This window comes from Oncorhynchus mykiss, chromosome 2 (genome assembly GCF_057628025.1).
Source record: "Oncorhynchus mykiss isolate SJ-2025 chromosome 2, ASM5762802v1, whole genome shotgun sequence".
Classification (NCBI taxonomy): Eukaryota; Metazoa; Chordata; class Actinopteri; order Salmoniformes; family Salmonidae; genus Oncorhynchus; species Oncorhynchus mykiss.
In genome coordinates, this window is record NC_143023.1 from 81,636,245 (window position 1) to 81,662,719 (window position 26,475).

The following is a 26,475-nucleotide window of genomic DNA, read 5'->3' on the forward strand; positions in this document are numbered from 1 at the left end:
TATACAGCTGTAGGCGCCAGAGGTCACACTCAGGCCCACCACATCACTATGGGTGGGTGGGCCAACAGGAAGTAACCTGTGTCTGATCATTTTCTGTTCCCTGTGCACCTTCATTGAGTCACACTGTGGCTTTATTCCAATGTCCACACTATTACTTAGAATCAAGAAATGTGCTTTGACCTTTTCAGTGTTAATGAGGGAAAGGACCAACAAGTAAATCTTATGTATGCCATTCAAATGTGTTGAAGCCCAACTAAGGAGCAAATACTATAATCTCACCACTTCCACCGGGCTGGACTGTGTTACTGAGGGAAGCAGCAGCTTGATAGCCTGAATGCCAGTCTGTTTGTGCTATCATGCCAACTCATGCCAAAATTATGTGTATAAGCTATTTGAAGATTGCTGTGAGGCCAGTCAGACTGTTTGGCTTGACAATGACAGCAAAATAGTTGGCAAGAGCACAAAGATCTGAGATTCAACCTGCTAGCCTGGTTTATCGTAAATGTTTATACGCGGTATAGAGGCAGAGAGCGTTGCGGAAAGTGCTGTTAACATTATAATCTCTATCATGTCCGTGACCTGTATATACTCCAACGCTTTCTCAAAAGTCTGGAACTGGTTTCTCAAAAATGGCGAGTGTAGTAATGCATAAAAAGACAGGATAAGGCTGGAATTCCACTCTTGTGGACCAAAAAATAAAAAAGGTAACAATCATTCTTTGTGTTTCAAATGAAAAGTCCATTTTAGTTTTGAGTCAAAATGCAACATTACACAATTGTCAGACTTTTTGATTGATCTTCCTGGTAAACTCCTACTCTGCTTTTATTCAAAGATGATCAGTCCCTCATGTGTTATTAAAGAGGAAGGGGGAGGAGAGGAAGTGGTATCAGGGAGTAGACCTGGGTTCAAATACTATTTACTAATGTAAATACTCAAACTGTTTTTAATTGAGCTTGTCTGGCTTAATGGACAGATGTAGTAGGTGGAGTTTGCAGTTTTAGGACTATCTGGCACTCTAGAGCAAACGTTCAAAGTACATTTTGAAAGATTTAAAGTAGTATTGGACTCCAGTCCTCGAGTACCCTCAACAGCACATATTTTTGTTGTTTCCTGATTCAACGCATCAAGGGCTTGGTTAGTTGACAAGTTGAATCTGGTGTGTTGTACAGGGCTACAACAAAAATGAGTGCTGTTGGGGGTACTCAAGGTCGGACGATAGTTGGTAAACACCGTTCTAGAGTATTAGTTGGTGTAGCCGAGCTTAAAATGTACGAGTGCTGCTAAAAACCTGACAGCAGCGAGGTTCAGACTAGGGTTTGATGGTGGAGGGGGAAAGTGGACTCACTAACTATGTGTTAACGGTGCCAGAAGAGTAGTGCATATTATAGTACACACATACACACCTCATATTGTGAGCTCTCTCTTTCTCTCTTTTCTTTCTTTCTTTGTCTGTCTGTGCCTTTCTTTCTTTCATCTTGTTCTCTCTCTCTCCATTATCAGATCCCTCAGGGACATCTCCACATTGCCCAGGTGCCACAGGGGGAAGAGGTGCAGATCACACAAGACAGTGAGGTAAGTGTTTCTGTTTGTCCCTCTGTCTGTTTGTCTGTCAGTCCATCCGTTTGTCTGTCTGTCTATGCGGTCTGTCTATCCGGGTATCCCAGTCAGTAAATCGGAAGTGCACGGTAATAGTCAGTAATGGTAGCAAGTATTAAAGTCATTAGGCAGGAGTTCACCGCAAGCAGATGTTACATGTTAAGAGTGCTTGTTTATATCTACTGCCTGCTTATGCATGGGTCATTATACTATTTGTTTCCACATAATACCCAGATGGCCTGTGTCTCTCACCAGGCAGCCTTGCATGCACACAATGGCTTGACTCTATGAGAATCTGACCCAAAACCACACCAAGTGTCTGAGAAAGAATTCTTTGCCTCAGCATCATAGTTAAACATTTTGTTTAATAAGATGTGGGGAGAGAGATATTTATTTCAAGGCGCCACTGCGCGCGCGCACACACACACACACAAACTTGAGTAGACACATACATACGCTCATATATACACACAAACTTGAATATACACACAGACACGTGCACACACACACACTTGAATACTCACTCATGCACAAAAGCATACCTAAACTCACACAAACAAATAAATAAACACCGGCACTCATGAAAATAGGGCTGACACACTGACCAGGTATTCTTAAAGAGGTTCTTAACCTGTACAAGCAAGGAGTAGCGAGAAGGAGAGAGCAAGAGAGACGGAGGAAGAAAAGCTCCAAAAGCCTTTCTGCTCTTTGTGATTGGATGACAGAAATGTTTTTGCTGTTGTCTCTCCTTCCCACTCAATGATCTTGTTTGTTTTGGGAGTTCATAGCTTAGCAACAAAATCCCACTTCTCCCAATTGCCACTCAGTGTGTGGAACAGGGCACTCATCAAAGCCATTGGCATGTTGGAGAAGGAAATGAGGCTATTTGGGAGAGATTACCATGCTGCCTGTCCATATGGCAGCTGAGACTGCATTGGATATGTATGAAATACAATTACAAACTAAAATAGCGCAGAGGGAATTAATGGGGCTTATTTGGGCTTGTTTTTAATGTGGTGTTGCTAATGTCATGTGACTGTGATGCTGTCTGACTGATCTTGCTCTCTCTCTCGCTCAGGGGAACCTTCAGATCCACCAGGTGCATGTTGGGCAGGATGGACAGGTAAGTCCCTTCACTCCCGACAGTAACTCTCCCCTCAGGTTTTACCCCCAAATTTCTTTACAGAAAATATTTGCAATGAAACACGAACTAGCGGTCGTTATTGGACGAGTCCATGTTGCCCATCCCTGTTTCAGGTCGTTTTGTTCTGTTTGGTGCCTAAAATAACAAAATGAACCATGGAGGTTTAGTTTAGTTCCCACAAATTCTTCATTACTTCTGGGTTACCTCCATGTGCTGGTCCTCCTCTTTCCTGTGGATCCTTCAAACACACATAGAGAGGAGCTACAGCATTTATCCATCCCTGTCTGATCTTTCTCTCTCTCGAATGTCTTTCTTTCTCTCTCAAATGTCTTTCTCTCCTTCCCTCTCTCTCTCACTTACCCAGCCTCTCTCGCTGTCTGTCTCACATACTTTCTCAACTTCCTGTCAGTCTTTCCCCTCTGTCCATCACTCCCTTCTCTCTTTGTGGGTAGAGGAATGGATGGTGTGTTTGGTGCCGAGGGCCCTGTTCTTCCTGTTTCTGTTCTTCCTGTTTCTCTGTTCTTTCCTCTGGGATCAAATAGAGACTCATGATCAAAGCACAAGGGCTGTGTGATGATCACAGATCACACATCACAGATGGGCGCTGTGCAGACCAGGCATTATTTCATATTCATGATCTCATTGCGATCGTCTAGAAGCCTGGCCGTAGAGGAAGTGTCTCACTCTCTGTCTCTCGCTCCCTAGACTGTTTTTCTCTCTCGTGTGTGTGTGTGTGTGTGTGTGTGTGTGTGTGTGTACAGGACCGATTGTGTGAAGTTAAGTCTTTCTCAGCCTATGAGAACTGTTTTTATTAAACCCAAGCTATTTTTAAGCCAATTAGCTCACCCCTTATTCCAAGGTGCTCTCTGTGTTTGGAGAGGAGCGAGAGTTGGGTAAGGAACTCCAACAGTCATACCAACTCCAAACTCTAGACTAGAGTTAATGGCCCTAGGGCTGCCAATGGTACTTTCCACAATATGGTAGTTTATCAGTTATCAACCGATATTCAACTCCATCTGTTCTCAGTATCTCCATAACTCCTTGAACTCAGTGACTCTCAAATGAGTGTAAGTTGAAGTCTAGCCTTGTTGACTTTGAAGGCAAAAGCACTAGCACATCTGGGACCAGGCTAGCTTGGATCAAGAGTTATTGGATCCATTTGTCTGTTCTAGACAGGGCCTCATTGTGAGTCTCTGTAATGACACCTGTGTGTGTTTGTGCGTGTGGCATGGTTTTGGTTTGTATTAGATCTGCATTTCAAGCGGCATTGTTTTTTTACATGTGTTCTCATTTCCACAGATTAGGTATTTGTCCCTTACCCCTTTACAGAAACACACACACACACACACACATCCTCAGATGAACCGGTCATTGAGTCCGGTGGGCGTGATGGCACAGCAGCATTCCGGACTGTTTATCTTTTGTATCTTGGCTCCGGTTACGACTCTGTTCTGGTTCTGATTTTGAAGCCTCCTTAACCCAAGTTCTACAGTAGTTTTACAACCCTGTTTCCGATGTTATTCAGCAATAACCTGTTATTAACTGTTAGGCTCTCTGCCAGTACGTCTCACTTGTCAGGATAGGGCTAGTTCCTCACCGGTTTGACTATCAAATGTGCACACACACACACGCTCACACTCATCCACCACCACGGCATGTAGCCTAGCGGTTAAGAGTGTTGGGCCAGTAACCGAAAGGTCGCTGGTTCGAATCCCTGTGCTAGCAAGGTGGAAAAATCTGCCGTTCTGCCCTTGAGCAAGGCAGTTAACCCCCAACAACAACTTCTCCCTGGGCGCTGATGACGCGGACGTCGATTAAGGTAGCCCACCACACCTCTGATTAAGAGGGGTTGGGTTAAATGCAGAAGGCACATTTCAGTTGAGTGCATTCAGTTGTGCAGTTGACAAGGTATCCCCCTTTCCCACCCACACACCGCAACACACACCCCCACACACTCCTCTGTAAGCCTGATGTATAACACCAACTCCTGCCGTTAACCCTAATTCCTGCCATACTATCTCCTCTGAAGAGCAGAGTGTGTGTTAGAGCTTGGGTTGCAAAATAAAAAAGTTAGCTTATAACATTGAACCTTTTTTGTGGGATACACATAAGGCAATTCTAGGTTTTGTGGCATATTTTGGTTAAACTTCCCCAATTCATTGGAATTGCAACCCTCTGCATGCACAGTGCATCCTTCCATCACATGTGCAGTGCGTTCTTCCATCACATGTATAGCTGATTCTCAAGATCTTGTCCACTAATGAGATGCTATTGATCCCACACTACTACACTGTCTGAGCCAAGGACTACATGCTTTCTGGTAAGTTTTGATTACAATACTGGGTGGGTTGGATATATTTTATATGACATACATGCTTTTTTGTTAACTAGTAACACCCGGCACAACCAGAAGAGGACTGGCCACCCCTCATAGCCTGGTTCCTCTCTAGGTTTCTTCCTAGGTTCTGGCCTTTCTAGGGAGTTTTTCCGAGCCACTGTGCTTCTACATCTGCATTGCTTGCTGTTTGGGGTTTTAGGCTGGGTTTTTGTACAGCACTTTGGCATCAGCTGATGTAAGAAGGGCTTCATAAATATATTTGATTAATTGATTTCTGTCTCCGTATGGTAAGTATATCCAATGCCAAAACATCTCAATTTAAATGCTATTAATATTAATTTGCATATATTTCCATTATTTCCCATATTCCCGTTAATTCCCATGGAAAGTTTCCACCTTTTGAATAGTCCCCAAAATGTGCAACCCTAGTTAGATTTAAGTGTCCCTCCCAGTGCCCGAGTGTCGCTGACTAGGGTTGTGTCCCAAATGGCACCCTATCCTCTACTATATAGAGTACTACTTTTGACCAGAACCCTGTAGGCCCTGCTCAAAGGTAATGCACTACATGGGGAATAGGGTGCCATTTGGGAGGCACACTAGCTGTGTATAGGGACTTAACGAGACAGGACCTCTATCCCCCTGGCAGAACATGAGACCCTTGTCCAATAAAGACCCACTCTTTTCTTTTCCCACTTAACTTTATAGGTCCTATTTTGATTGTGTCTGTAAAATGATATGAGGCTAGCGCCAAAACAAACACACACTGACTTATTCTTCTAACCTTGTGTCCCAGGTCTGGCTTTTCACACACACACACGCACACACACACACACACACACACACACACACACACTCAGATATGGACATACACACAGTGACTCAAGGGTATCTTCCCCTCCTTGCTAGTGTGTTTTCCCAGGGAGTGAGACAGGAATAGCACTAGCTAACTCTGTCAGTATTGTTCTCATATGAGCTTGGTGTGTTTTTATGTGTGACTGATTGCTTTGAACGTTGATGCAACCCAGATCAGATTAAAGGATATACACACACACACACACAGAGAAAGGCACAGAGGAACGGAGCGTGAAGTTGTTTCACTTCTGACTTATGAGTCACTTACTTCTAAGTGAAGTCAGGTTTGTCAGATGAACTGGATTTGATTGCATCCCGGATTGTGTTCTGTTCATTGTGCGTCGGTAATGATGATTACTCTAACATGGTGAGAGCACAGCACACATTGCCAAAAGACCAACGCACTGCATCTCAGTGCTCGAGGCGTCACTACAGACCCTGGTTTGATTCCAGGCTATATCACAACCGGCTGTGATTGGAAGTCCCATAGGGCGGCGCACAATTGGCCCATTGTTGTCCGGGTTTGGCCGGGGTAGGCCGTCATTGTAAATAATAATTTGTTCTTAACTGACTTGCCTAGTTAAATAAAGGTGAAATAAATAAATAATAAATGAATCTACTACAATATACAAGGCCTGTTTCTGAGTACGTAGGCTACAGCTACACTTAATATCTGTGTGATGTCATTGTTGCTCCAGCGCAGTGGGATACTGCTCACTCAGGCTATGTTAGTGTAGCCTATATCACAATACTGGAAGACCTCCACATCCCCTCCCTCCCTCTCTCTCTCTTATCCTGGGCTCTCCTCTTCCCTTTTGGTTATAGATAGGGCCAGTCTATCAGGCAGCAGGGTGCTTCCTTCTGCAACGCTCACTACCTCTCGTCACAGCTGCAGACTGCTGCCCCCTAGTGACGGGATGGTTGATGAGTGTGTGAGGGTGGTGTGTGTCTCTGATGGTGGGAGGGTGGGTGCGTATGTGTGTGGTGGCGGGGATGCTATGTTTCATGTGGTGACTGGTGTTTCTGTGGCAGTGGGATCCACTGTAGTCGCTTGGGTGGCTTGTGTAAGGGGTGTGTATTCTTGGTCCAGACAGAGCAGTTGTATTATAGGCCTGTGTCATTGCAGTGTTGTGTGTTTACATACTGGGGTTGTGACTCCCTGTTAGAGGTCTGCAGGGTAGTTGATGGGTGAGGGTGGAAGAAGGGCTTTGGGGTTAAAGGGGAACAGAGAGAGGGGAAGACAGCGATAAGACAGTTTTAGCCAAACAGAGAGAGTTTTTAAAAAGCTGAGTGGGATGCAGACTGACCCCCATGTCTGCTCCCTCCTTGCCCTCTACCCTTCTGTGACGGTACAAAGTCTCCGGACATTTACTGCTTGTAAAGGTACAGTGGCACGGTATAAAACTCACTGTGTGTGTGTTGGTCTGTGCGCTTGTATGTGTGTGTATCCCTCGTATTGGAGAGGGAAAGAAATTCTTGCTGACACTGAGGGGAAATAGAGAGTTAGGCAGAACTCTGTGTCACGCACACACAGAGCTAGATACGAACACACGATACCCGATACCTGTGTGGAACTCCTCTCACACACACACACACACACACACACACACACACACACACACACACACACACATATAAAAGGAGTGACAGTAAGTGCACCTGCTATATGGTCATACAGTTGAAGTCGGAAGTTTACATACACTTAGGTTGGAGTCATTAAAACTCGTTTTTAAACCACTCCACACATTTCTTGTTAACAAACTATAGTTTTGGCAAGTCGGTTAGGACATTTACTTTGTGCATGACACAAGTAATTTTTCCAACAATTGTTTACAGACAGATTATTTTACTTATAATTCACTGTATCACAATTCCAGTGTGTCAGAATTTTACATACACTAAGTTGACTGTGCCTTTTTAAACAGCTTGGAAAATTCCAGAAAATGATGTCATGGCTTTAGAAGCTTCTGATAGGCTAATTGACATCATTTGAGTCAATTGGGGGTGTACCTGTGGGAAAATCAAAAGAAATCAGCCAAGAGCTCAGAAAAAACATTGTAGACCTTTACAAGTCTGGTTCATCCTTGGGAGCAATTTCCAAACACCTGAAGGTACCATGTTCATCTATACAAACAATAGTACACAAGTACAAACACCATGCGACCACGCAGCCGTCATGCCGCTCAGGAAGGAGACGCGTTCTGTCTCCTAGAGACGAACGTACTTTGTTGTGAAAAGTGCAGTCAATCTCAGAACAGCAGCAAAGGACCTTGTGAAGATGCTGGATGAAACGGGTACAAAAGTATCGATATCCACAGTAAAACGAGTCCTATATGGACATAACCTGAAAGGCCGCTCAGCAAGTAAGACGCCACCGCTCCAAAACCGCCATAAAAAAAGCCAGACTACGGTTTGCAACTGCACATGGGGACAAAGATCGTACTTTTTGGAGAAATGTCCTTTGGTCTGATGAAACAAAAATAGAACTGTTTAGCCATAATGACCATTGTTATGTTTGGAGGAAAAAGGGTGAGGCTTGCAAGCCTAAGAACCCCATCCCAACTGTGACGCACGGGGGTGGCAGCATCATGCTGTTGGGGTGCTTTGCTGCAGGAGGGACTGGTGCACTTCACAAAATAGATGGCATCATGAGGCAGGAAAATTATGTGTGTCTTCCAAATGAGCAATGACCCCAAGCAAACTTCCAAAGTTGTGGCAAAATGGCTTAAGGACAACAAAATCAAGGTATGGGAGTTGCCATCACAAAGCCCAGACATCAATCCTATAGAAAATGTGTGGGCAGAACTGAAAAATGGTGTGTGAGCAAGGAGGCCTGCAAACCTGACTCTGTTACACAAGCGCTGTCAGGAGGAATGGGCCAAAATCCACCCAACTTATCTGTTGAAGGCTACCTGAAATGTTTGACCCAAGTTAAACAATTTAAAGGCAATGCTACCAAATTCTAATCGAGTGTATGTAAACTTCTGACCCACTGGAAATGTGATGAAAGAAATAAAAACTGAAATAAATCATTCTCTCTACTATTATTCTGACATTTCACATTCTTAAAATAAAGTGGTGATCCTAACTGACCTAAGACAGAGCATTTTTACAAGGATTAAATGTCAGGAATTGTGAAAATCTGATATTAAATGCATTTGGCTAAGGTGTATGTAAACTTCTGACTTCAACTGTGTTTGTATGCATTCCTTAAGTGATACTGAGGTGACCCACTTGGTGCTCAGGCAGGAGGAAGTGGCTTTGAAACCCCACATCCTCTCTTCCTGTCTTTCGCTCTCCCCCTTCCATGCAACCTCCGGTAGAGCCCTCGGGCCAGGCCTCATCCTGTCAGGCAGATGTTGCATAACACCTGGAACGTCCTGAGGTTCAACTGTTGTGTTCTTGTGGATAAGCAGTGTGGGAACCGGGTCAGGGAACTCAGTGGTCCCAGCCGGGCCGGACGGCTCAGTTTGTCCTGGAGTGGGTCAAGAACCCCAAGCCCCTCTCACTTCCCCAAGCCTGTCTGTCAGTCAGGGGCTTTAATCACCAGAGAGCGGGAGGGAGGGAACGGGAGCGGGAGGGAAAGGGAGCGGGAGGGAGGGAAAGGGAGCGGGAGGGAGGAAGGGGGAGGGAGGGAAAGGGAGCGTGAGGGAGGGAAAGGGAGCGGGAGGGAGGGAAAGGGAGCGTGGGAGGGAAAGAGCGGGAAGGAGGGAAAGGGGGAGGGAGGGAAAGGGAGCGGGAGGGAGGGAAAGAGAGCGGGAAGAAGGGAGAGGGAGGGGAAGGGAGCGGGAGGGAGGGAAAGAGAGCGGGAAGAAGGGAGAGGGAGGGGAAGGGAGCGGGAGGGAGGGAAAGAGAGCGGGAAGAAGGGAGAGGGAGGGGAAGGGAGCGGGAGGGAGGGAAAGAGAGCGGGAAGAAGGGAGAGGGAGGGGAAAGGGAGCGGGAAGAGGGGAAAGGGAGGGAAAGAGAGCGGGAAGGAGGGAAAGGGAGAGGGAGGGGAAAGGGAGCGGGAGGGAGGGAGGGAAAGGGGAAAGGGAGCGGGAGGGAGGGAGGGAAAGGGGGAGGGAGGGAGCGGGAGGGAAAGGGGGAGGGAGGGAGGGGAAAGGGAGCGGGATGGAGGGAAAGAGGGAGAGGGAGGGAGGGAGAGAAAGGGAGCGGGAGGGAGGGAAAGGGGGAGGGAGGGAGAGAAAGGGAGCGGGAGGGAGGGAAAGAGCGGGAAGGAGGGAAAGGGAGTGGGAGGGAGGGAAAGGGGGAGGGAGGGAGGGGGGGAGCGTGAGGGAGGGAGGGAAAGGGAGCAGGAGAAGTGGATGGAGGGGGGGGGGGAGATGCAAAGTAAGTGATGGAGAGGATGGGACAGGTGGAGTTAGTGACAAAGAAAGGAACAAGTGGAGGTAGAGTACAGAGTAAGAGAGAGAGAGAGAGGGAGAGAGGGGGGTGGATGGGACAGATAGAGGGACTATTAGAGGTAGAGGGATGAGAAAAGGGAGAAGCAGTACCATATTGTTGCAGGGCTCTTTGGAGCTCAGCTCCCTCTGCTTCTAACACTGGAGTTCTGGGCTGGCTTAGCTAATTTCCCAGAGAACATAAGTAAAGCACCAGGAAATTGCACTCGAACAAGTAAATGCCATTGGCAGCGTGGTGTGTGTGTGACACTGACCATACCAATCACTCATTGCAGGCATTTTGCTGTTATTGTTCAGTTTGATAATTAGCCTGTACTAGAGAAATGTTTGAAATTGAATACATTTGCTAATGTTTATGGGACTGGTGGTGGTGGAAAGGATAGTAATAAAATAACAGTGGTGCACAATGTTTTAAACTTAGCACTACCATCGCTCTACTGTTCCTGATGTCTAACACACAGAGCAGATGCTGGGGAGGTCTACAGGGTTAAGAACATAGCACACTCCGGATCGAACCGCTGGACCACAGCTGGAATTTGTATTTAATCGCCCTATTTCTCCCTGTCCAAGAATGTTGTTGATAATATCATGGGAGGGCTTGTTGAGTATTTTGAGATCCAAAATGGAGGAGAGAGAGCGTGAATGGAGAAGACAGGCAGCGGCTCCCCCCGTAAATTACATCCACAAGGGGAGTGGAAAGCGAGTGAGAGTTGCATACTTGGAAACAGTGATGTACATACAGAGTATGTTTTGTATCCATGTTTAGTGTTTGTGTAATGCATGTTAGTGGTGTAGGATTTAAAGCTTGTGCTATTAAAGAGGCTCACATTTCAAAGGAGCAGTGTTTTAATAGGGAGTCTGCACTGTCTCCTATAGACCTATGGCATTATAGGAGGAATATAAGGGGCTTTCTTCTCAGATCACAGATCATTCTGTAGATATCCAAGATCAAATATGGAGATAACAGATTACATGTCAAAATGTGTCTGTCTACTGTCTAGATGGTGTATGCTTTGCCTTGCTGTGTAAGTGTTGGTGTTCATATCATTGTGTGATGTGTGTGTGTGTGTGTGTGTGTATATGAGAGAGTGAGTGAGTGAGGAATGGATAGTAAAGATGTTCTCTATGTCCCTTGTAGTGGTACTTTATGCCCCTTGTAGTGTGTATGGGCAGATAAGATCTGTGGAGCCTGCCTGGTTCCCTGGTAGTGTGTTAACAAGAACAAGATGTCTCTGGTAACAACTTCACTGTGCCTGGAGCATCACTACCACACCAGACCTCCAGACTCCTGCTGGGTTTGAGCCCACAGCTACCCCAGGAAGATGCACCACAGCAGGGCTTAGAGAGGGATGGAGAGTCTCTAATTATACCCTATTCCCCATTTTGGGGGGGGTTAATTGTAGCTACCACTTAAGTCAACAATTTCCTCAGTCTCCCATTGACATCAATTCATGAATAAGGGAAAATGTGACACAAAGTTGTCTGTAGGCAAGTAGTGACAGCATGCAGAATAATTTGTTGCGTACTTTTGTCGCAGCTAGGAGGTAGCATGAGAAGCATCGTCCCAAAAAATGAATGTAATCCATTGTACTGATATTAGCAAAGCTGCATTGCAAGCCGAAACCTCAAAAACACTTCCAGTGGGCCACAGTCCACTGCTGCTAAATTAATACAGGGGAAACACTGACTTCAAACTAAGTTTTGTAGCGTCAGTATTCAAGAAGAATCTGTCCATGTTTTCTTTTCAGTGAGAATGTTGTTATTTTTTGCATCAAGCCACCTGTGAGTTTGTTCACAGCTCTGGTAATCAATCTGCGATACACCTTATTGTCTATGTTACAACAAAAAACAGACAGATGTGTCTGTGAGACTGCATAAGGAAGTAGTTCCAGTTTTGAGTAACAAAATTCCACAGGAATGCAAGTTTAAAAAAAATCAAACTACCAAACGTAGTTTGAAGTGTTTTTCGGCTGGCAATGCAGCTTTGCTTACATCGGTACTATGAATTACATGCATTTTTTTGGGATGATGCTAATAATGCTAACACCTGGCTGTGGCAAAAGCAAACTATTTAAACCGTTTGTGGATACTGTCACTACTGGCCTACAGACACAGTTCATCCACAATTGAGTTATCTCTTTAAGAATATACACGGCCAATAGACACACCTTATCCCATCACACTTTGATGACACAAGCACTTAAAGATGATCCAGAGGATCCTTGTAAAGGGTCTGTTTTATATTTATACAGTGTATATAGCCATGTTATTTTTGACTAGTTATTCAATGTGTATTTATTCCTCGTCACGTTTTAATTTTGTTTTAAATCTTTAACTCTGCATTGTTTGAAAAGTACCCATAAGTAAGCATTTCCTGTTTAGTCTACACCTGTTGTTTACGACGCATGTGACAAATATAATTTCATTAGATTTTTTGTTTCCTTTTCTGATAAAGACTACTCTTATAAACAGCAGTAAAACACCCTGAATGGTGGATAAAGAGGCTTTTATTTACACATGTACATAAACCAGAGATGTCCTTTCATGGAAGATATGAAAACCCAGCAGGGAGGGTTGTAATTGTGGACAATGTGGGCTGCGTGTGAAAGTTCAGAGGTGAGGGTGTTGTCGCTCCCTCACAGTGGGTTGGCGGAGGTCAGGACCAGTTTTTGCTCACTTCAATATTTTGTTCTGCGGAGTGTGTATATCAGGTCTACACACTCAATCTAAAGAAACAATCTAATTCGAACCATCGTAAAGTCATCATTGTGGAAAATGGAGACTGGCTGCAAATGCCAGAGCCCATGTGTGTCTGTGTGTAGGTCGATTTATGGGTGGAAAAGAAGAGCGGGGCAGAGGTGTTTGTTTGGGTGGGGTGAGTGTATGCCTCTTTTGACAAAAATGTAGAATTCCTACTAAAGGCCGTTTTTACGTGTAACAGTCCTTCGTAGAAGTGCTTATATTATTGTGTGTATTATTCATCAATTGTGGGAATAAATTAAGATATGGAAGATTTATTTTATTTTATACAGTGGGGAGAACAAGTATTTGAAACACTGCTGATTTTGCAGGTTTTCCTACTTACAAAGCATGTAGAGGTCTGTAATATTTATTATAGGTACACTTCAACTGTGAGAGATGGAATCTAAAACGAAAATCACATTGTATGATTTTTAAGTAATTAATTTGCATTTTATTGCATGACATAAGTATTTGATCATCTACCAACCAGTAAGAATTCCGGCTCTCACAGACCTGTTAGTTTTTCTTTAAGAAGCCCTCCTGTTTTCCACTCATTACCTGTATTAACTGCACCTGTTTGAAATCGTTACCTGTATAAAAGACACCTGTCCACACACTCAATCAAACAGACTCCAACCTCTCCACAATGGCCAAGACCAGAGAGCTGTGTAAGGACATCAGGTAAAATTGTAGACCTGCAAGGCTGGGATGGGCTACAGGACAATAGGCAAGCAGCATGGTGAGAAGGCAACAACTGTTGGCGCAATTATTAGAAAATAGAAGAAGTTTAAGATGACGGTCAATCACCCTCGGCCTGGGGCTCCATGCAAGATCTCACCTCGTGGGGCATCAATGCTCATGAGGAAGGTGAGGGATCAGCCCAGAACTATACGGCAGGACCTGAAAAGAGCTGGACCACAGTCTCAAAGAAAACCATTAGTAACACACTACGCCATCATGGATTAAAATCCTGCAGCGCATGCAAGGTCCTCCTGCTCAAGCCAGCGCATGTCCAGGCCCGTCTGAAGTTTGCCAATGACTATCTGGATGATCCAGAGGAGGAATGGGAGAAGGTCATGTGGTCTGATGAGACAAAAATAGAGCTTTTTGGTCTAAACTCCACTCGCCGTGTTTGGAGGAAGAGGAAGGATGAGTACAACCCCAAGAACACCATCCCAACCGTGAAGCATGGTGGTGGAAACATCATTCTTTGGGGATGCTTTTCTGCAAAGGGGACAGGACGACTGCACCGTATTGAGGGGAGGATGGATGGGGCCATGTATCGCGAGATCTTGGCCAACAACCTCCTTCCCTCAGTAAGAGCATTGAAGATGGGTCGTGGCTGGGTCTTCCAGCATGACAATGACCCGAAACACACAGCCAGGGCAACTAAGGAGTGGCTCCGTAAGAAGCATCTCAAGGTCCTGGAGTGGCCTAGCCAGTCTCCAGACCTGAACCCAATAGAAAATATTTGGAGGGAGCTGAAAGTCCCGAAACCTGAAGGATCTGGAGAAGGTCTGTATGAAGGAGTGGGCCAAAATCCCTGCTGCAGTGTGTGCAAACCTGGTCAAGAACTACAGGAAACATATGATCTCTGTAATTGCAAACAAAGGTTTCTGCACCAAATATTAAGTTCTGCTTTTCTGATGTATTAAATACTTATGTCATGCAATAAAATGCAAATTAATTACTTAAAAATCATACAATGTGATTTTTGGGATTTTTGTTTTAGATTCTGTCTCTCACAGTTGAAGTGTACCTATGCTAAAAATTACAGACCTCTACATGCTTTGTAAGTAGGAAACACTGCCGATTTTTCAGGTTATCAAATACTTGTTCTCCCCACTGTATATACACCAAATTGTTTTTATTTAAATAACTAGATGCAGTACAACCAAGGCGAGGGCGTTCAAAATGATGCTGGCTGCGGATCTGGTTCAGTACTGTAGGTGGCACCATGTGCTCTTTTTAAAGGCCCTAGTATCTATGTACAGCAATGGTCAGCCAGTCAGTGGGACGACAACCCAATTTGGTTTGAGGGGAGGTTTTGGTGGGTGGAAAATTGGAGGGCAATTATAGCTTTATATAGTCGCAGCTACAGTATGCGTAACAGTGCAAATATCACGCAACAGCTATATGGACACTAAATGATCATGGTACTTAATGGTAAGTTTACAAACATGTATAATTGCAACTTGTATCGCATTATGGTAAGTGGTGAAATAAGTATAGCTAATTGTAATGGCTTAGCAGATAATAAGACTATCAGTCTTTACCTGGCTAAAAGATAAGGAATATTATATCAATTGTTTACAGTAAACTCATTCTGCACATTTAGATGAAGTTGTATGGAAAAAGGACTGGGGGGGGGGGGTCTATTCTTCACATGGGCAAAGAAACTCAAATAAGCGATGATATTAATTAGCAATAACATTGATCCGGATGTTCAAACTATTCAAACAGATCCACAAGGAATGTGGCCCATTAATCTATGTGGTCCAAATAATGATGATCCATGCTTCTTTGTAAATAAATATATTACTTTATCGAGCTTAGAGTCAATACATGACTCAATTATTATGGTGGGAGATTATAATACGGGTTTAAATACCTCAATGTACCGTAAAGGAAATCGCACTACAAACTATCACCCTCATGCACTTAAGGAAATCACGAATATCATGGATTTATTAGTGGCTATATGGAGGCTTAAATATCCTGACCTAGTGAGATAAACATGGCGGAGTTTCAATCAAGCTAGTCGTCTTGACTACTTATGTCATTCTCGCTGGCACAAAAAAAATGTAAAGTGTTGATAGGGGACAGAATGTGGTTGGACCATCAAATAATTGGTATACACATTACTTTTACAGAATTTCCACATGGGCGAGGATATAGGACATTTAATCAAGGCCTACCGGATGACAACTTGTTTTTAACCAAGACAGAAGAATTTATGACTGACTTTTTCCTACATAACATACAGTGCATTCTGAAAGTATTCAGACCCCTTCCCCTTTTCACATTTTGTTACGTTACAGCCTTATTAAAAAAATCCTCAATCTACACACACTACCCCAGAATGACAAAGTGAAACTTGACTTGGAAAAGCACACGTGTCTATATAAGGCCCACAGTTGACAGTGCATGTCAGAGCAAAAACCAAGCCATATGGTCGAAGGAATAGTCCATTAGAGCGCAGAGAGAGGATTGTGTCCTGGCACAGATCTGGGGAAGGGTACCAAAACATTTCTGCAGCATTGAAGGTCCCCAAGAACACAGTGACCTCCATGATTTCATAAATGGAAGAAGTTTGGAACCACCAAGACTCTTCCTTGAGCTGGCCGCCCGGCCAAATGGAGCAATCGGGGTAGAAGGGCATTGGTCAGGGAGTTGACCAAGAACCCGATGGTCACTCTGACAGGGCTCCAGAGTTCCTCTGTGGAGATGGGAGAACCTTCCAGAAGCACAACCATCTCTGCAGCACTCCACCAATCAGGCCTTTGTGGTAAATTGGCCAGACTGAAGCCACTCCTCAGTAAAAAGGCATATGACAGCCCGCTTGGAGTTTGCCAAAAGGCACCTAATGACTTTCAGACCTTGAGAAACAAGATTCTCTGGTCTGATGAAACCAAGACTGTGAAGCATGGTGGTGGCAGCATCATGCTGTGGGGATGGTTTTCAGCGGCAGGGACTGTGAGACTAGTCAGGATGGAGGCAAAGATGAACAGAGCAAAGTACAGAGATCCTTGAAGAAAACCTGGTCCAGAGTACTCAGGACCTTAGACTGGGGCGAAGGTTTGCCTTCCAACAGGACAACGACTCTAGCACACAGCCAAGACAACACAGGAGTGGTTTCGGGACAAATCTCTGAATGTCCTTGAGTGGCCCCGCCAGAGCCCGGACTTGAACCCATCTCTGGAGAGACCGGAACAAAGCTGTGCAGCGACGCTCCCCATCCTACCTGATAGAGCTTGAGAGGATCTGCAGAGAAGAATGGGAGAAACTCCCCAAATACAGGTGTGTCAAGCTTGTAGCATCATACCCAAGAAGACTCAAGGCTGTAATCATTTCCAAAGGTGCTTCAACAAAGTACTGAGTCAACAGTGAAGAGGCGACTCCAGGATGCTGGCCTTCTAGGCAGATTCCTCTGTCCAGTGTCTGTGTTATTTTGCCCATCTTAATCTTTTATTTTTATTGGCCAGTCTGAGATATGGCTTTTTCTTTGCAACTCTGCCTAGAAGGCCAGCATTCCGGAGTCGCCTCTTCACTGTTGACCTTGAGACTGGTGTTTTGTGGGTACTATGTAATGAAGCTGTCAGTTGAGGACTTGTGAGGCGTCTGTTTCTCAAACTAGACACTCTAATATACTTGTCCTCTTGCTCAGTTGTGCACCGGGGCCTCCCACTCTTTCTATTCTGGTTAGAGCCTGTTTGCTCTGTTCTGTGAAGGGAGTAGTTCACAGCGTTGTACGAGGTCTTCAGTTTCTTGACAATTTCTCACATGGAATAGCCTTCATTTCTCAGAACAAAAAGAGACTGACGAGTTTCAGAAGAAAGTTCTTTGTTTCTGGCCATTTCGAGCCTGTAATCGAACCCACAAATGCTGATGCTCCAGATACTCAACTTGTCTAAAGATGGCCAGTTTTATTGCTTCTTTAATTAGGACAACAGTTTTCAGCTGTGCTAACATAATTGCAAAAGGGTTTTCTAATGATCAATTAGCCTTTTTAAAATGATACACTTGAATTGGTTAACACAACGTGCCATTGGAACACAGGAGTGATGGTTGCTGATAATGGGCCTCTATACACCTATGTAGATATTGTGTTTAAAAAATCTACCGTTTCCAACTACAATATATGTATTTCTGTATTTTCTGTATTCTGTATTTTAGCTTTTCTTTCAAAAACAAGGATATTTCTAAGTGACCCCAAACTTTTTAACGGTAGTGTATAGATATTATATTTATAAAAAATATATTAACCAAAAAATATATGGGGGATTGGATATGATACAGTCAATTTTACACTAATATAAGCCACAATCTATCTGCAAAATGAAAGCTAATCTACCCCATAAAAAAATATTATAATAAAAATTGTAAAAAAATGTGACCTTTATTTAACTAGGTTATTTCAGTCATCTCAGAGACCAACCGAAGACCTTTTGATTCTACTGGTCCTGGATCAGAATTCAAATTGATCTGGTCATAAAACCACACTAGCCTCTACTGAAACTGACTCCACAGTCTGCTGAAAGGTTTGGGAGTGGGAGGAGGAGCCAAAGAGAAAATATAAAGCAGGGCATGGTTTAATGCAGGTCTGTAGACTGTTTAGGAATGGTGTCACTGAGTGGGTTGATGAGAAACCGTAGATGGAATGGAGAGTGTAAGTGCCTTTTAGGACAAATACAGATATACAAAGATTAGAGCTTTATTTCAATTTGTGCGATTCCTCACACCCTCTTTCCTCGCCGCCTCCTCTTTCAGATATGAAGTTGGTGGTTACATGACAGTGCCAGGAGTTTTAGACTCAAGATTTAGGTAGAACTGTTTCCTTGAGTCTACCTACTTAGTTACACGTTTTTTTTTTTTTTTTGGTCAGGTCATGTGGTTAGGCATAATCCTGGGCCTTAGTTATGACTTGAACAGAGTCACTCCTGTAGGCATTCCACTAAGACTAAAAGCGAAATATTAAATGTATAGTTTGGGATTTTGGCAATATCTACTTCCTCAGAGTCAAATGAACTTGTGGATAACAGTTTTCTGTCTCTGCTTCCAGTATGAAGGAATTTAGAGGATGTTGTGTGAGCCAATGCTGGAAATCTTTGGGATCACTAGCATACTAGCTGGTCCGGAAGACTTAAGCTGTGTTCGAATACCCATACTAACATACTGTATACTACATACTTAATGAGTATATACTACATACTGTATACTATTAGTTACATTTAGTATACTGTAAAGGAACGGTATCCTCTCAGTTGAGCATGCTAGCGCTTTGCCTGTCTACTGGAAGTTTAAGTTGTTGCTATGCAACCTCTTGCTAGCTTTTTAGCATAATAAATGACTATCTAGACATTTTACGATTTCGGATGTGTTCATAAATTCAATCTGGAGTGCCAGAGTGTGCTCAGAGTGCCCCCTGGGCGTTCATAAATCCAGAGCGTGTAGGTGAAAATTCATGACTATGGTTGATTTTCCAGCCGCTCCCTCTGTCCTTTTGTCCCCCTCACACCCCAAATCATATTTGTCCTGGCTGGCTCAGGAAGGCTGCAGCAGTTGCAGATGTTGTTGACGGCTATGAAGTAGGGAGGAAGTTCCAAATACTCCAGAATCCTCTTCTCTTTTTACATGTTTGATCTGAGAGGATAGCAGTGATTCCACTGAGGCTGATAGAAAGCAGATTGGAGTGGTGGATTTATTTGAGCTGTGCCTTGTAAAAATGTGCTGTGTGTGTGTAGGTCTTTGTGTGTTTTTAGGTTTGGTTGAGCCAAGTGGGCTGCAATGAGACAGAGGTGGAATGAGAGTGCGAATGAGGGCTCTGACAAAACATACATGCATGTAGATAAACACAAGCACCTCCACACAGATACTCAAAAACATACACACACACACACAAAGCATTATATAATTATTTTTTATCTAAAGAGATTCTGATGCAATTACACCACAGTCCAAAACTGTAACAGTTGAAGACCGAGGGGTGACATAACAAATATGCTTTTCTTTTGTTTTCGACTATCTTATTGTCCTCTATCTTGCATTATTCAATCTGAACCATATTCACATGCTCCCAAAAGTACCATTCAGATTGCAACAACAGAAAGGGCCTTGTTTGCACAGTTGGTTATTGTGTTTCAATCTGGCCTTCTCCAAATGTTTTTTTGCATTAAGCCACTGTTGTTGTTTAGTTCTGTCTTCTTTCGCCCATTGCTGTATTTCTTCAGTATCCCGTCTCCATTACTGTTGAAAGCATGAAAAAAAGATTGGCATCAACAACAAAAAAGAAAGCTTTCTCCACTTTTTTGTTATTTTCAGGTCATAGCAACTAGCAAACTCTGCTGAGTTGAATTTGAGATGCCTCTTGATTGTTCAGCGTATTTTCTTCTCCAGCTCGCCTTGGCACGGAAACAGCGTGGGCTTGTCTGATGCAGCCTTCTAATCCTCCCCACACACACACACACACCTCAGTGAGCCCTGCTGGTACAGTACTGGTGTGATCAGCCAGTTCTTATTATTTAGGGACCCAAATCCTGCAAGCCGGAGTTCAACAGTAACTAATGCACTTAAGAGCCACCAAACCACATTCTGATTTGTGCTGCTTCTCTCTCGCCAAGTTTTATATTTCTTACTAGGCATTTCTTTGACAACTCATTGCAAGTTGATGTGATTTCGACTTGTGCGAACTTGGGCCTAAACACGAATTAGGCTATTGAAAGCATTGGAAGAATTGTGTGCCTGTGTATAAGTCAGAATATGGCACCGAATGGTGTGTGTCACTCGGACTGTGTGCCAGTGTTTGTCAAAGAGTGTGTGTGATGGTGTGTTGTTTACTTCATATTGCTTACAGATCTCCATCATGTGTTTGGGTTATATGTGGTCATTGTGTATCTTGTGAGTGTCAGATCCATAATTTCATACGACAGTTTGTGTTTTTGATCAGAATACATTCTCCTTCCAGACATATCAGTCTAAGCCCAGATATGGGAGATGATGGCTCTTTCTCAATTCGTCTTTCATCAATGACTTGTCCTCTCCTCACCTCTTTCTCAAACCTCATTGGAGGAGAAGCCCTCCCCTCTTACCTTTTCCTCCAATGAGTTCTGAGAAGTAGGTGAGGAGAGGTTTTGAGGAATCAGAAGTGGTTCCTGGGAGACTTACTGTAGTGATGAACCCTCTGCTCTCTGTGTGCTCAGATCCTCAAAGCTGAGAATCCTAACAGCTCTCTCATGAAGGGTTAAAGTCCCAACCTTTTAGTTGAATCGGACAAGTGGTAGTCAACCCTTGAACCCCGTTGTCCTTAAATATACTAGTAGATTTAGCAGCACACAATCAAACACTACACTTAGCAAACTCAATCACACTTAGAATTTCTCTTAAACTGACAAGACCAGAATCATTTAATAGTTATTCACTCATCATTAAGCACACCTGCAATCATAAATAATTTTAGTCCACATAGACAACATATAGTGCATTTGGGAATTTTTCAGACCCCCTGACTTTTTCCACATTTTGTTACGTTACAGCCTTATTCTAAAATAGATTTTTTTTAACTCATCAATCTACACACAATACCCCATAATGGCAAAGTGAAAACAGGCTATATTACCTGTCTATATAAGGTCCCACAGTTGACAGTGCATGTCAGAGCAAAAACCAAGCCATTAGGTCTAGGTAATTGTCCGTAGAGCTCAGAGACAGGATTGTGTCAAGGCACAGATCTGAGGAAGGGTACCAAAACATTTCTGCAGCATTGAAGGTCCCCAAGAACACAGTGGCCTCAATCATTCTTAAATGGAAGAAGTTTGGAACCACCAAGACTTTTCCTTGAGCTGGCAGCCCGGCCAAACTGAACAATCGGGGAGATGGGCCTTGGTCAGGGAGGTGACCAAGAACCCAATGGTCACTCTGACAGAGCTCCAGAGCTCCTCTGTGAGGATGAGAGAACCTTCCAGAAGGACAACTGGCTCTGTAGCACTCCACCAATCAGGCCTTTATGGTAGAGTGGACAGACAGAAGTCATTTCTCAGTAAAAGGCACGACAACCAGCTTGGAGTTTGCCAAAAGGCGCCTAAAGGACTCTGACCATGCTGTGGGGATATTTTTTAGCGGCAGGGACTGGGAGACTAGTCAGGATCGAGGGAAAGAGCAGAGTATAGATGAAAAGTATAGTATTGATGAAAACCTGTGCCAGAGTTCGATCGGGTTCAAGTAAGGGCTCTGGCTGGGCCACTCAAGGACATTCAGAGACTTGTCCCGAAGCCACTCCTGCTTTGTCTTGGCTGTGTGCTTAGGGTTGTTGTCGTGTTAGAAGGTGAACCGTTGCCCCGGTCTGGGGTCCTAAGCGCTCTGGAGCAGATGTTCATCAAGGATATCTCAGTACTTTGTTCCGTTCATCTTTCCCTCAATCCTGACTACTCTTTCAGTCCCTACCTCTGGAAAAACATCCCCACATCATGATGCTGTCACCACGATGCTTCACTGTAGAGATGGTGCCAGGTTTCCTTCAGACGTGATGCTTGGCATTCAGGCCAAACAATTCAATCTTGGTTTCATCAGACCAGAGAATCTGGAGGGGCTTCCGTCTGACCACTCTACCACAAAGGCATGGTTGGTGGAGTGCTGCAGAGATGGTTGTCCTTCTGGAAGGTTTTCCCATCTTCACAGAGGAACTCTGGTGCTCTGTCACCTCCCTGACCAAGGCCCTTCTCCCCCGATTGCTCAGTTTGGCCGGGTGGCCAGCTCTAGGAAGTCTTGGTGGTTCCAAACTTCTTCCATTTTTAAGAATGATGGAGGCGACTGTGTTCTTGGGGACCTTCAATGCTGCATACATTTTTTTGGTACCCTTCCCCAGATCTTTGCCTCGAGACAATCCTGTCTCTACGGACAATTCCTGCGACCCTATGGCTTGGTTTCTGCTCTGACATGCACTGTCAACTGTGGGACCTTATATAGACAGGTGTGCTTTGGGCTGGGCTCCTTAGTTCCAGTGAAGGACAGCATACAATTATATTCTAGACGATTCTGTGCATCCAACTTTGTGGCAACAGTTTGGGGAAGGCGCTTGTTTCAGCATGACAAGGACCCCGTGCACAAAGCGAGGTCCATACAGAAATGTTTTGTTGAGATCGGTGTGGAATAACTTGACTGGACTGCACAGAGCCCTCACCTCAACCCCATCGAACACCTTTGAGATGAATTGGAATGCCGACTGCGTGCCCGACCTCACTAATGCTCTTGTGGCTGAATGGAAGCAAGTACCCGCAGCAATGTTCCAACATCTAGTGGAAAGTCTTCCCAGAAGAGTGGAGGCTGTTATAGCAGCACAGGGGGGACCAACTCCATATTAATACCCATGATTCTAGAATGAGATGTTTGACGAGCAGGTGTCCACATACAGTAACAGTCAAAAGTTTGGACACACCTACTCATTGAAAGGTTTTCTTCATTTTTTCTACATTGTAGAATTATAGTGAAGACATCAACACTATGAAATAACTCTTGGAATCATGTAGTAACCAAAAAAGTGTTAAACAAATCAAAATATATTTTATATTTGAGATTCTCAAAAAGTAGCCACCCTTTGCTTTGATGACAGCTGTGCACAGTTTTGGCATTCTCTCAACCAGCTTCACCTAGAATGCTTTTCCAACAGTCTTGGAGTTCCCACAAGCTCCTTCACTCTGCGGTCCAACTCATCCCAGACCATCTCAATTGGGTTGAGGTCGGGGGATTGTGGAGGCCAGGTCATCTGATGCAGCACTCCATCACTCTCCTTCTTGGTCAAATAGCCCTTACACAGCCTGGGAGGTGTGTTTTGGGTCATTGTTATGTTGAAAAACAAATGATAGTCCTACTAAGTGCAAACCAGATGGGATGGGGTGTCGCTGCAGAATGCTGTGTTAGCCATGCTGGTTAAGTGTGCCTTGAATTCTAAATAAATCACAGAACGTGTCACCAGCAAAGCACCCCCATACCATCACACGTCCTCCTCCATGCTTCACGGTGGGAACCACACCTGCAGAGATCAACCATTCACCTTCTTTGTCTCACAAAGACACAGCGCTTGGAACCAAAATTTCTCATTTGAACTATGAAGCATTTATTTGAGCTGCAATTTCTGAGGCTGGTAACTAATGAACTTATCCTGTGCAGCAGAGGTCACTCTCATAGTGCTTGATGGTTTTTGCGACTACACTTGAAACTTTCAAAGTTTTTTACATTTTCCAAATTTACTGACCTTTGTCTTAAAGTAATGATGGACTGTCGTTTCTCTTTGCTTATTTGAGCTGTTCTTGCCATAATATGGACTTGTTCTTTTACCAGATAGGGCTATCTTCTGTATACCACCCCTAACTTGTCACAACACAAATGATTTGCTCAAATGCATTAAGGAAAGAAATTCCACAAATGAACTTTTAACAAGGCACACCTGTTAATTGAAATTGCATTCCAGGTGACTACCTCATGAAGCTGGTTGAGAAAATATATTTTGATTTGTTTAACACTTTTTGGTGACTACATGATTCCATATGTGTAATTTCATAGTTTTTATGTCTTCACTATTATTCTACAATGTAGATAATAGTAAAAATACAGAAAAACCGTTGAATGAGTAGGTGTGTCCAAACTTTTGACTGATACTGCACTTTTGGTCATGAGGTGTATCTAGCTAAAGCCAACTTCATAAAATTGCTAGGTGACTAGTATTACAGAGAAACATTTTCATTTTATTTATTAATCAAGAAGGTATCAATAGGCTACATAGCTTGATCAAATTAATTTACTAACATACCTCCTGTGAGTCCTGCCTGTGAGTCACCGGCAGCTTAAATCAAATCAAATGCTATGTGTCACTCGGCACTCACGCTCCTTCTCTACTGACGAGACTGTCTGCAAGCACTAGAGTATCTAACGTCTATGCCTAGCATATCTTTGCTCCGTGGTGCAAATTGGAAGGAACCATTTACTAGGGAGAAGGGGGGTACTCTTTGCCTGGTCCAATCAGTGTGCCCCCTCCACCAAATGTAGCTGACAGATCTTTTTATAAATAATTATATAAATAATTAGGATAAAACGTGGGCTTAAAAATTCAGTTAAATTAATTACCTCTGCCTACCTACTACATTCCAAGCGTACTCTCACGACATTCCTGCTCCACCTGTATGTAAATAACTAGGGTCAGTTTTACTTTAATTATTTGTCTCTCAGATTTAGAGGCCTGTTCAGACAAAGTGTGTATCCCTAATAAACAGATTAGCCTAGTGCGTCTTTCTACAGAGTTCATATGACTGATGGTCTATCCGCATTTATTTCACAGCTGTTTTGTCTTTTTGTGCAGGGCTGGGCTGACTTGCCTGAAGACTGGAAAAGGGTTGAACTTTTGATGGACCGCAGATGGATATGACAGAACGTGTAGATGAATATGACAGAACATGTAGATACAGATGCATATGACAGAATGTGTAGATGCAGATGCATATGACAAAACGTGTAGATACAGATGCATATGACAGAACGTGTAGATGCAGATGCATATGACAGAACGTGTAGATGCAGATGAATATGACAGAATGTGTAGATGCAGATGCATATGACAGAACGTGTAGATGCAGATGACAGAACGTGTAGATGCAGATGACAGAACGTGTAGATGCAGATGCATATGACAGAACGTGTAAATGCAGATGCATATGACAGAACGTGTAGATGCAGATGAATATGACAGAATGTGTAGATGCAGATGCATATGACAAAACGTGTAGATACAGATGCATATGACAGAACGTGTAGATGCAGATGCATATGACAGAACGTGTAGATGCAGATGAATATGACAGAATGTGTAGATGCAGATGCATATGACAGAACGTGTAGATACAGATGACAGAACGTGTAGATGCATATGACAGAACGTGTAGATGCAGATGACAGAACGTGTAGATGCAGATGAATATGACGGAACGTGTAGATGCAGATGCATATGGCAATGTCTCTGTGGTCAGTGTATTTATTTTCTCACAGTAGGGTCAGTTTCCCTGTGGTCAGTTTTTGTATAGTCCGTCTGTGATTACCGTTATTCAGACTACGATCTATTGCCCTTCAGTCAGTCAGTGTACGTTCACTCAGATGTCACTCACTCAGCAAGACCCCTCAGATCAAGGCTATTTATTGCCCTCTAAGTGGTCAGTGTATATATGGACCCTTTGTCCAATCACATACACTCCCTGTCAGTGTGTGTTTATAGTCCCACAGTCCATTACAATAATTACAATACCACAAAGCAGTGGTCCTGGAGCAGATTTGAGGAGTTAAGTGCCTTGCTCAAGTGCACAATGTCAGTAGGTAGCACATGGAATATTGAAGCCAGGAAGCCTCCAGCTGCCGGCTCATTCCCTGCAGAATTCCTCCGTCAGCCTTGGGATTTGAACCGGCAACTCTCTGTTTACTGGCCCCCCTTTTCAAGACTACCTTCACCCCCCAATCACCCTCTCTGTAGTTCCCTATGTTGCATCCGTTTTGTGGCTCTCATCTGGCTAGTGTAGCCAGGGAGTCTTCCTTCTCATCTAATAGTTCCCATCAGCCCGGCTGGGACTGGCGTGTCCTGGTGAGTCGGCATCAGACATTGTGGTGAAAAAGAAAAATATGGCAAAATCTTCCGGAGCCTGACACAACCC

General features: G+C 43.9%; 1 protein-coding gene across 7 annotated transcripts in view; it reads left to right on the forward strand.

The window, feature by feature from the left end:
* Window positions 1-26,475, forward strand: part of LOC110497605 (protein BANP) — a 69,527-nt gene that overhangs the window by 28,589 nt on the left and 14,463 nt on the right. For all 7 annotated transcript variants that reach the window (XR_016488623.1, XR_016488622.1, XM_090209369.1 and 4 more), the window contains 2 exons: window positions 1,501-1,572; window positions 2,675-2,719. Coding sequence is in view for 5 of the 7 variants with exons in the window: in XM_090209369.1 (XP_090065495.1) it covers window positions 1,501-1,572; window positions 2,675-2,719 (117 nt within the window). In the remaining 2 variants the exon portion in view is untranslated. The remainder of the gene's footprint in view (window positions 1-1,500; window positions 1,573-2,674; window positions 2,720-26,475) is intronic.